The sequence below is a fragment of the Ochotona princeps genome, chromosome 31, assembly GCF_030435755.1.
Source record: "Ochotona princeps isolate mOchPri1 chromosome 31, mOchPri1.hap1, whole genome shotgun sequence".
In the NCBI taxonomy this organism is placed as follows: domain Eukaryota; kingdom Metazoa; phylum Chordata; class Mammalia; order Lagomorpha; family Ochotonidae; genus Ochotona; species Ochotona princeps.
The window spans coordinates 3,697,620-3,709,862 of NC_080862.1; the positions used below are offsets into that span (position 1 = coordinate 3,697,620).

Here is a 12,243-nt window from a genome sequence, read left to right on the forward strand (position 1 = left end):
AATGAACTTCTCAACTATAGTCTAGGCCCTCTCACCTGAAGTACAGTCACCTTCAGACCAAGTCCTCTAAAACCACTCAGACCTGAACTGGCTTACAAAAGGACCCTGGTAATAACAAGGGAATCCTTGGATCAGAATTCTGTCACCACTATTTACTTGTATTTTATTAGACAAACAGGATTATTGATTCATTTTAAGCCCTATCTTAAGCCCTCACTTCCTGCAAAGTAAGACTCATCTTGGGAGGTGTTTTGACAATTTCCTCATCATCTAGAAGCAGCACAAGTGGAGGAATGTCAAGCATTTATAATATCATCTTTACAACAATCACTCATTAACAGATTCTGGACAAAATGGATATTTCAGCCTATTTTACAGTAAATAAGTATTTAATGCTTTCATTATCTGAAGATTTTAGCAAAGGCAAAAAGTAACAAATACGACTATTAAGGCAACATAGACCTATGAATTTTTGTGCATTATGGAGGATTTTCTGGCCAGGATAATGAAGTGTAACTGCATTATCACATGTCTATTTTTCTTAGTACTGAGCTCTTGGTAACTAACATGTAGTTCACATGGTGGCTTCTCAAGAGATACCTGCCGAAGGAATGATTCAGAAAAGTATATAATTATGAGTTGGGTCATGAGAGTAGTCCCATTAGGTATGCTTAAGGAGTGCATTAGCATAATAATATTCATTAAATTGACCTTTACCTGTCTAGATGATACAGGCTAAGTTGGAATATTATGAAAATTCTGAGATCCTGGTTTCTATTTTTGCTGCTGTACCATCTTTATCTGTAGTACTTTTCAGTGTATATTTGAGGGAGAAAAACATATGGAAAGCAATAGACTACAAAAAAAATCAAAATTATAATTTGATACAGATCATTATTTCCTTCATTATCTTTACAGATCTTTTTCCTAACTCTTAGCATATATACTCAGTGCACACTTCATATTTCATGCTCTACTGAGTTCTAATTATGAAATTTTCTTTTAATTATGATGAGTCAAAATTATAGGAAAATCAGTTCAGGTGGAAGGTAGAAGAAGTTGTTTAGATTGCATACCAAGCGTTTTCACAAGAATCAACCTTAAACCAGAACAACTGGAGCAGAAATTCTCTGAATTTCCATGCGTAAACTTTGATTAGAAGCTACCCACCACTTGGTCATTGTTTACATAGGACTTGCAACACTCTTATCACTGATGTTAGGTTCAGCTATTCAGACTCACAGAATTCCTGAGAGCATCACAGTTTCCAGTCTGTCTTTTTAGGACAAAACATAATATGCCGATGGGGAGTGTCCGTTGCATTTACTTAGTTAAAAAAAAAAATAGATCTGCCATTTCAGACAAGTTTCTGCTCCTTCCGACCAACCTCTGCAACCTCTTCTCCTCAAGTGACCCTTCAGTTATGAGAAATTGACCATGTGGATAGCTGTAACTGTCACTCAGCCTTAGGAAGCTGCATCTTGTGAGGAACCTGTTTCTTGCTGTAAGCTGTGAATAAAGCTTCCAGAGCCATGCAACGAGGTGCCTGCTCTCTAAACCCCAAAGCAACACCTCAAGTATTTGTAATCTTGACCACAGGTCTTCCAGTTCAAGGCAATTCAGCGGTCAGGGTTCATTGTTATTGCAAGTCGTATTTCTTATTAGCTGACATCCTACCATTTTCAGATATAAAGAAGAACAGAGCTAGAGTTAAGCCTTAGTACATTTTCGTAGATCAAATGTTTGGTTACTCCTTTCCTTATGTGGTTCCACACCAAGACTGTGGGCATCACAGCGTTTGTGAGCATTACTCATTCAACTTGGTATGTTTTGAAAATACCTAGAACATGCTTTCTTACTCTGCCTTCCCAGGCACATTAACAGGAAGCCATATTAGAAACGGAACAACCAGGATTTGAACCAGCACTGATAGGGGATACCAGTGACGTAAGAAGTGACTTAATCAGTTGCACCACAATCCTGTCCTCTTGGTATTGCTTTATGACTAATGCTATTTCTGCTCTTACTGAAGTAACCTCTTGAATTACAAGTGATCTTTTTCTTTAAACTAACTTATCTATTTTATGATACAGTTCCGTAGGCTCTGGGATTTCTCCTCCTCCCATCCCTAATTGTCCTTACCCTCACTAATTGCCCCTAATACTATTACAATAATAAAGTTCTTTAAAAAACAGCCATAGGTCCATATGCTGCTTTCCAAGTGTATCCTAGCATTGTAGGTATGGGAATGGCAGAGAGTCCAGCATCCTCTGGTCAAGATCTATTTAACAGTTTCATTGGAAGTCCTTCTTTGATTTGGAAGTAGAGATGCATACTGCATTGTATCTTCACATCTCAATATGATAGTCCCATCACACAGTTCCTCTAGATGACTGTATGTACATGCATGTTTACCTATGCATCTACTGATGATGTATTTTGGAGGAAGGTTGCCTTGTATCAGCGACAACATATGATATTTGTCCTTTGGGGACTGGGATATTTCATTGATCTTAAAAGTAACCACCAATAATCCACACCTGGAATCATTTTTCACGTACTTTTTTTGGAGAAATAATTGTAAATTAACCTCAGGTTGCAAAAATAGCATAGAAGTCCATTGTACTTTCCTCATTTGCTCCCTTGTAACTTCTGTTATTATAGTACATTATCAAAACCAGGCAATTTATATTAATATAAGCTACAGAGCTTAATCACATTTCATCAGAGTCCATATGTAGGCGCATGTGAATCATCGTATGTCAGACTGACAATATTTTTAACCCGCCAAAAGAAATATTCTTTTTTTAAAAAAATAGTAGTTGCTTTACTAATTTTTGTTTGATATATATGATGTTAGTTGTCAATAGTAACCTATTATTTCTTAATACTACTCAATATACTTTTCATATTTTCCTTTGTCTGCAGCATGGATCTGTTAGACATTTGAATGGTCGCCAATATATGAAGTTGTTCAAATACTGTCTGTCTGTTCCTGAAGGGCAATAAACAGTGTCTCTGGCTCAGTGTAAAAGTTAGTGCCATTTGAAAGATCATTCTTAAATTAAACATTATGGCCCATGGTGCATTGGGCCTTTGATTACAAATTGAAAGTGTGTTATTGCAAAAATCCAAGGGAAAAAAAAGAAAGAAAAGAGGGAGGAGGGATGAGGGAATAAGGCACGGTTATCTTCTTATCTCTGGAATACATGATACGTTTTTACATTAACCAATTTTTTAGAAGTATTAAATCCTTTGAAATTTAAACCATTGGAAGTTCTGTGAACACAATCTCATTAGATTGTATATCAGTGCCTTAATTGTGTTGGGCAACCTGCCCTGAGTCATTTCAATATCATGAAGTGAGCCCACACATGTGTAGCCAACCAATCTTTGATAAGAAAACTGAAAAAGTCTGGACTCTTCAACAAACACTGTTGGGACAATTGGACATCAGCCTAAAGAGCAGGAAACAAGACCTCCACCTGTCACCTTAAGGAAAAAAAAAACTCACCTCTAAATGAGTCAGAGACTTAAATTTCAACTCAGAAACCATCAAACTGTTAAAGGAACACACTTTGAAAGAGGAATGGATGAAGAATCTAGTATATCCACTCCATGGATTGCTACTCAACCGTTAAAACGAATGAAATTCTGCCATTTGCAATGTCATGGTCCCGACTGGAGAGCATTATGCTCAGTGAAATAAGCCAATCACCAAAGGACAAATACCATATGTTCTGTCTGATATAAGACAACCTTCATGCAAAATACAAGTTAAATAGATGTATAGGTAAACATGCGTGTGCATTTATTCTCATAGATGAACTGTGTAATGGGGACTAGCATACCGGGAAGTGAAGATGTGTGCAGTATTCCCGAATAAAAGGAGGACTCCCAAAGAAACTGTTTAATATATCTTGACAATATGATACTATATTTTTTTATGTTTGCTCATATCTACAATGCCGTGATACAGTTTATTTTCATTTCATCTGAAAAATGTAAAGAGAGAGAAGCTTCCATCTCTTGGCTCAATTCCTAAATGCTCAGAACAGGGCAGGGCTAGGCTGAAACAAAGATTCTGGACTTCTGTTAATCCTTCCCTTTGAGTGACAGAGAGGTACATACTTAAGCCATCATCTGCTACCATCCTGGTAAGACGCTGGTCTGGAAACAGACTGCTCAAAACTCAGAGAAGATAGGAGGCCAACAGGCTTATTGAAAACTCTTACTTCTTCATCGAACACTGACCCCCAAGAAAAACATTTATTTTTAAAATATTTTAGAAAAAAGGATTATAAGAACCAAGCGGATTTTCTTCAATGAACCAAGCATAATAGCTGAAGTTAATAAGGCAAGAATGGATTAAATAGCAAGGCTAGTAATGACTGAAGATAAGGCAAAAATAGAATTGAAGGCGTTGCACAGCATGCACCCAGACTGAGAAGGTTCTGAGAAGTCTGAAGGAGAGATGAAGCTGACACTTGCTGTCAAGGCTGCTTCTCGGGTTCTGCACTGGGAAGCTGGGTCAGCAGCTGGAGCCCAGCCGCCCTGGGTGGGATTTCGTAGCCTTAGCCAAGAAGCTATACTCCTGCTTCAAGTGGTGAGCTCGACTTTCTGATTGAAGAACAGTAAGAGATTAACAACGATGATGCAGAAATTATAATGGTACCCAGACATTTTCTCCATTCCTCATTAGGTTGTTCATGTTGGCTTCTGGGATCTCTCTCACTCTACAGTGCATCAAAATGTTTTCTTACAATATTTTTAATCTTGCAATTTTTATGAGATTTTGTTATATTGCTTTCATATGCTGTTTACATTTTAATAATATATTTGGTACTCTTTGATCCAATAATTCTGCTAGGAATTTCCCCCGAGTATGTGTGTATATGTATATATAAATATGTATATATACATACACTCAATGTGTTTCTTCATATGCTTATTAATAGTGGTGAAGACTGGGTAAATTTTCAGCAATGGAAACTGTTTACGAGATTATGATGTGTGTTGATCTATAGAGACAGAAATACACACACACACACACCACTCACACCACATTTATATGATAAAACTTCAAACGGTTCATGGGAAATACAATTAACAGATAATTTTATTTTGGTTCAAAAAATAAAATCCATGCATGCAGAGGTATTCAAAAGTTCATTAAAAATGCGTGTTATGAAATAACTGCCTCAATTTCAGCGGGTTTTTTTCTTTTCGCCAAAATAAACTGACCTTTTCATTCGACAAACGTTAGCAAGTATACTCACATACATTTTTACCATTTAAGAATATGCAGTATATTAATACTGTGCAATGATATTTAAATTCATACATAGAAAGTTGTGTATGCCATTCCTATGAGAAAAAAAGGCAAGTGTGTGTGTACAGCTGTGTCACTCTGAAGAGTTTGGTCTGTGAAAACTGTGCTGTCAGATAAAAGCAGCAGCGTGGACTCAGAGTCCTGAGGTTTTCTGTGCTGCTTTGGACGGCTCTGGTCATGTCTCAAGTCCTGTTCGATACCTTTCTCTCTAACTGTGAGCGAGGGGGTGCGTGCCAGGCTTCCCTGGCGATAACAAATCCACCCTCGACCCTGGTGGACACCATGTCCTCTTCCTTAGCCATGGCAGTCAGTCAACAGCCTTCGCTTTCTCTCTGGGCTGACATGGGTTAGAATTCTGCAGGCGTCATTCGGGCCACCCTTTCTTAAAAGACTTTAATATCTGTGTATCCTGGATACACTGACATTGGAAGTCATTTCAACAAAAGGGTTTTCCTGATGAAGAGCTCAACTCATCGTAGTAAGAAACAAGAAGGATATTTTTTAAATTGATTTTTGTTAGGCTCAGTTAAAACAAAAAGATGAATAAAACAAGTGACACACAGTATTTCAAGGTAATTCAAAAGTTAATAGACTATAATTTGCATTTTCCATGAACTTTTTGAAATATCTCCTATATTTTATTTGAAATGTTTCAATTTATTTGAAACAAATAACAGTTGTGAGATTCCTGGTTGGAATCTAGCTGTTAGCCGTGACCTAGCAGCTAAAGTCCTCACCTTGAACGTGCCAGGATCCCATAGGGTCGCTGGTTCTAATCCTGGCAGCCCTGCTTTCCATCCAGCTCCCTGCTTGTGGCCAGGAAAAGCAGTTGAGGACGGCACAAAGCCTTGGGACCCTGCACCCATGTGGGAGACCTGGAAGAAGCTCTAGGCTGCTGGCTTTGGATCGGCACAGTACCGGACGTTGTGGTCAGTTGGGGAGTGAATCATTGGATGGGAGATCTTTCTCTCTGTCTCTTCTCTCTGTCTAATAAACAAATCTTTAAAAATAAATCTATGTATTTTTATTTGAAAGGTAGATTTACAGAGAAAAGGAGAGACAGAGAGATCTTGCATTAACTGGTTCATTCCACAAATGGCAGGAATAGCTGAAACTGGGCCATTCCAAAGTCAGGAGTTTGGAGCTTGTTCTAGGTCCCCCATGTGGGTTCAGGGGCCCAATCATGTGGGCCACCTTTTGCTGCTTTACAGGGACATCAGCATGGAGCTGGATCAAAATGTAGCCAGGAATGCAGCCAGTGCCCATGTGAGATATAGGTAACTCAGGGAAAGCGTAAGCTGTTAGACCTTGGTGTCAGCCCCAAAACTGAGCATTTAAAAATCTAACAGCCATTAAATAAAATTAAAAAACTGAGTTGAGGTCAAACAAACCCAGTAGTCACATGTGACTAGTAACTACCATATTGGTCAGCAAAAGTTAAAATACAAAGAAATGTCTGGTTTCAACCTTTATGAAAATTTTCTTACTGGGAGTGTAAGACAGAAAATAATGAACATACCAAAAAATATCTCAGGCGATATAATGAAGTGCTGAAAGTTTGCCACAAACAGACTAAGTGTTACTTGGGTAGTAAGTTCCAAGAAACCTCGCAGCTGGATCCCTTCCTCGCCACTCTGAGTGGTGGCAATGACATACTGAGTTTGGGAGATGTGGGGGTCCTACTTTAGAAACGTGTGTGTGTGTGTGTTCTGCCTGCAGGCACGGGACCCGCTGTGCTGGGGAAGTGGCAGCCGCTGCAAACAACTCTCACTGCACTGTCGGAATTGCTTTTAATGCCAAGATCGGAGGTATGTCATAGGAACTCGACGGGAGATCGAAGGGCACCACTTACCTCTCGCTGACTGACTTGCGCAACTCTTTTGGAACCAAACATTGGGGGTTATATTCCATTATAGCATTCAACTATTGCTGAAGCATAAGGACCGGGTTTAAGTATGTTGTGAAATTAAAAAAAAAAAAAAACCACTTCTTAAATGGTATCTTCAAGTGCTGCACACACACTTGAAAGTAAAGCTGGAAAAGCTGTGGTCCAGTTGTGCAGGTGGACTCACTGGCAGCAGTCCCTAACCGCTCTGTTGGCGCCTGGGGGAGAGAAACTGAACATGCAAACATGAGGCATGCATGTCTTGTGAAGTTGCCTTTTGCTTCAGCTTTATAGACATTTTTTTTCTTTATTGAAATCAAAATGGAAGAAGCTTCTCCTCTTGTGGAACATAAATTAGTGGTGATGTATCCATGCCTTTGCCAGATTATACCTGTGAACGCCCACACTCAGGTCACATATTCAGATCTATGTATGTTTACTATATGGATACAGTTGAGGCAATGTATTCATTCACAGATGAAAGTAAACTCCTTTCTTCCTTGTCTGCTACAGCCACACACAAGTGGGATGAAACCATTGTAGTTTTAATGGATCCTAGTGATCTAATGGTTGTACCAGGGATCTTCTAAAGTGAATCACAACTGAACTGACCTTCATGGTTCCAATGCTCTGTTGTCTTTCAAGTTGTAAACTTGGTTGTAACAATCCTTTCTAGGATACAGATAAATCATGAAGCATTAGGATATAATAGCCTCTCCTTGTCCCCTATGGAATATGCTCCCTGACCCCCAGTGGATGCTTTCATGGATGGTACCAAATTTTGTCATGTACATACCTGTCATAGGAATGAGCTTCAGTAAGATAACCATATTGATAATAAGCAATTATAGAACTATACTATAACATTCATTTCTGATATTTTCAATTTAGTATTTTCAAGTCATAGGTGACCACCTATAACTAAAGCTAGCCATTAGTATCACAGAAAAAGAGGGAATTACTATATATACATAACAAGGTGCTAAGAATTGTTTTCTGAAAGTCCTTTGAGTGTCAGTCCATAGTAAATTTGACCTCCATCTTTCCTTTTTTTGTTTGCCCTGGAGTCTCAGAATGTGACAGTTTCCTAGGCAGTAATCAGTTACGCTCTGAGAACATCTATTATATGTCAAGTGGAAGACACAGGAAAGAACTAAAGAAGGAGACAAAAACTTTTCTCTTGAGTGTGACAAGGGTGTTGGAGGCCACTGGTTTTTTCAGTAGAGTCAAATCAGCTGCTGCACAGCCAAACGCTTCCTTGCCCCACGGTGCATTCTGTCCCACACTGAGACATGCCAAAGGTTACCGTCACTACTATCCAACACAAAGCCTACACTCTGACTAACCTTGGAGAAATAAGAGGATGCATTTGTGAACGCTTGGATAAACTGCTGCACCCATAACTCAAGTGAGAAAGTCAACCCAGGACTAGCTTCACAATTACTGCAAAACAACGCTGAGTTACACGTTTTGTTCCTCAGACCCAGTGCATGCGGCCTTAGAATTACATGAATAGAAAGAGGCAGCTCTTTATCTTTCAACTAAATGAAGTAAAATTCCTTGTGACGTTTCCACCAGAGAATTATTACTCTCTACTTACGATTTAGTAAGCTTTTTTATTTCTATCGACTTTTCATAAATTGCACAACAAAGAACCTGTATTCAGATGCGGTGGCTGTACTCTCAAGCTGACATTTAGATGCACAAATGAGATTATTTTGGGTAGTTACAGTTTAAACAGTAAAGTCGTTTCATTTTTATTCTTTTAAATAGAAAGTAAGAAGATGAAGCAGTTTATCCTTTGCTAAACATGTACAGATTAACTTTGAATATTCACATTAAATTAAAGTAAATCAGGAACTGCTCAGGATCCAATAAAGGTAGAATATTGTACCAGATCTCCACTCCCTCGAAAAAAAAATAAGACGAAGTTTCTAAATGCAATTTGCATTCCCTAATTTTTAAAAGGATTTATTCACAAATCTATTCTCAGTATCATTTGTGAGGATAGCAGACACCTCCTGTAATAATCCAAAAGTTGAGACAAAAAGACAGTGAAGAGTTGTTAACAACTGGATGCAATGTCTTTAGAAGTCATGACGACAAGGCTAGTGTCGGCTGGGTGTTAGATAACAGATCAGGTGAAGTGCCATGTCAGTCTTGGAATTTACAGTAGTTCAACCTTATGTATTTTCCTATGAAGAAAATGGAGCAGCGTGTTGATCATTGTTGCCTCCTGGCCATACACAGATTCACTGCTCTTACTTTTTTTTTCATTCAAAACTTTATAGTTCAAAGTTTAGCAATTTTAAAGTACAAATGAGATTTATTTCCTTAGAGATCATTTTTATTTTCTCCCAGAAGTCCCACCTGAATCCACCAAAGTCATTCAACTTCAGGATTTTACTTATATCATGTTCATTTCTTGGTAACCAGTAGAATCTAAAAAATTCTTCTGCATATGGAGGTTTCCCAAAGTAATGACTTTGACCCGTAAATATAATTTTAAAATAATACTATCTCAGGGTTAGTATTTGATTTGCACTGATGAGAGGCACACATACTTAAAAGTATGTGTTTTGTGATTCTCAATCTTTAAAATAAAAATAAAGGAAAAAAAGCAACCCTGGCATGTGGCATACAACATGTTTCTGAATATCTTACTGCCTGTTATTGATAAAATAGGGTTAATAGAAATCCCTCTCTCTAATAGGAATATGCTTAAATGGGGATTAATGAATACACATTGCTGAAACCCTCTGAGAATTATTTGAAATGTTAAGTTCATAGAGTAGTCTCATTTATTATTTGACTCTAAGGAACTTGGCAGAACGAAACACATGAACTTCACATCACTCTTACAGATTAGGAGATATTAAATATGGAGGAAATGAGGCCAACCTAGGCGGGCAGTTTCCCAAGTTTTATGGGAACATGAAGGTTACACTGTTTTATATCAGTTCTGAAAACAATTATTTCATGAAGACCAGTTGATGGGAGATGGATCGTCTGGAGGTCTGGAGGTCTAATTATCAAGCACTCACTCAGGAGAAATCAGCCGGAGAGATTAGAGCATCCACTGTAGGGGTTGTAAAGTTGGAGAAAGAAAACAGTGGATCCAAGTATATATTTTGGTCTAATCTTCTACACCCTTGGAAATTTTCTTTCTTCCAAAGGCATCTTCTACATATTATTCATTCCCTTTTCACTGGGGAAAATGTGTTCACTTAAGAGCTTATTGAAATGTATTCTTTCCCCTCCTAATCTTGTAAGTGGGGTATTTGCCTGTCATGAAGCAAAGCCTCTGCAGTTTTCTCTTCCTTCTGTTTTGAAGGAGTGCGAATGCTGGATGGAGATGTCACAGACATGGTAGAAGCAAAGTCGGTCAGCTACAATCCCCAACACGTGCACATCTACAGTGCCAGCTGGGGCCCTGACGATGATGGCAAGACTGTGGATGGACCAGCTCCTCTCACTCGGCAAGCCTTTGAAAATGGCGTTAGAATGGTAGGTTGGTTATTTAGCGTTCGTTTATTCAGAATGACACAGATAGATATAACAGCTGCAGGTAGGCCATACTGAGCCAGGAGTTCTAGGTGGGTGGCACTTGAGCCCTCACCTAATGCCACAGAGAGTGAATATTCTCTGCAAGCTGGAACCAGAAACCTAGCCAGGACTAATATCTAAGCCCTCTGAATATGAGATACAGTCCTCCAGGAAGTGCCTGCCACCATGCTATACTTCTCTTCTAGAATGTTAAGTTTGGGAAGTGCATAGATTCATAACACACTGTGTTAACAGGGGATGATTCTCATATAAGGAATCTGTGGGTCGGCATCCCTGCAGACTGGCGGAGTCCGCAGATGGGCCGGTGGAAAGAGAAGGCGCACACTGGGGTTTTGAATTGCTTTCACCCTGACAAGGAACTAAGAGAGAGAGAGAGTTTCCTCTAAAGAGAATCAATGTTTCTGAATGCTTACACTCAAGTAAACTATCATAAATAGCAATTTTTTCCATTGTGAGAGTTCAATTGTCTGGACTGTGAGATTGAATGGAGATATTGTCCTTCCTCCATTGGCACTGGTTGATGTTGAGCCGCCCAGCAATGCCCTCTGGGTGCTTGTCTTATTCTGCCCTTCCCTGGTCTTGCCTCTGTCCCAGGACAAGGTTAGGTAGGTATATCTCCCAATCTCCCTAATCAGGTAGCTTAGCTCAGCATCAGCATCACTGATCTCTCTAGGAGATTCATGGACCACTCTCCCTGAAGAAACTGACCACAAAACCTAAGTAATGAAATGTCTGTTATTGATTGCAAATTAAAAAAAGAGATTCCTCTGTTATTTAAACTAAAATGAGGTGCTAGTTTTCATTATCGTGAAGGGAGGGTTGCCTCAGAAGTGATGTCTTTTCTCTTACTCTTGAACAGATATTAGTTAAAACATCCATTTAATGATGTTCACTGAAAATGTTGTTCTGGCCCTATAAATCGTTACCATTCTCTCTCTTCATACTCTTTGTAACGCAACAATGCACCACTCTCACTGCCCAACTTCACATCGCATTTTGCCTACAATTCTTGGTATACGTTCGTTGGCCTCACCCCCAAGCCCTACTAAATAGTGTTCACTTTGCTTCCTCTGCATTCTGTTCTTACTGATATTACTAAGAATCCTTACCAAATTGCCCTCTATACCATAGTTAGTTCTGGATGTATTTTCCACAGTCAATTGTAAGTTCCTAGAGAGCAGAATTTGTGCTCAGCACATTTTCAGGACTTTGTGAAACCTTAGGAATATAATGAATTCTGGCATCTATCCAGAAAGTGGTTGCTGAATTGAATTTAATTCACTGCAAATGATGCTAACCGCAGGATTGTTATTTATTCAGCACAGACTCGGCACATTAGATTGCCTTCAATTGATTGGTGTTATCTTGTAGCTAGAGTGAAAATAATAATGATTATTCCTCCCTTTTTTAGAATTAGTGTGGAGTTTCACCAGAAAGAGTTAAGCTATCTCCTGGTTAT

At 38.8% G+C, this 12,243-nt stretch overlaps 1 protein-coding gene across 3 annotated transcripts in view; it reads left to right on the forward strand.

Moving 5' to 3' along the window:
- The window catches only part of PCSK5 (proprotein convertase subtilisin/kexin type 5), a 327,170-nt gene that overhangs the window by 126,374 nt on the left and 188,553 nt on the right, over positions 1–12,243 (forward strand). For all 3 annotated transcript variants that reach the window (XR_009244439.1, XM_004591776.2, XM_004591777.3), the window contains exons 6-7: positions 7,052–7,140; positions 10,552–10,724. Coding sequence is in view for 2 of the 3 variants with exons in the window: in XM_004591776.2 (XP_004591833.2) it covers positions 7,052–7,140; positions 10,552–10,724 (262 nt within the window). In the remaining variant the exon portion in view is untranslated. The remainder of the gene's footprint in view (positions 1–7,051; positions 7,141–10,551; positions 10,725–12,243) is intronic.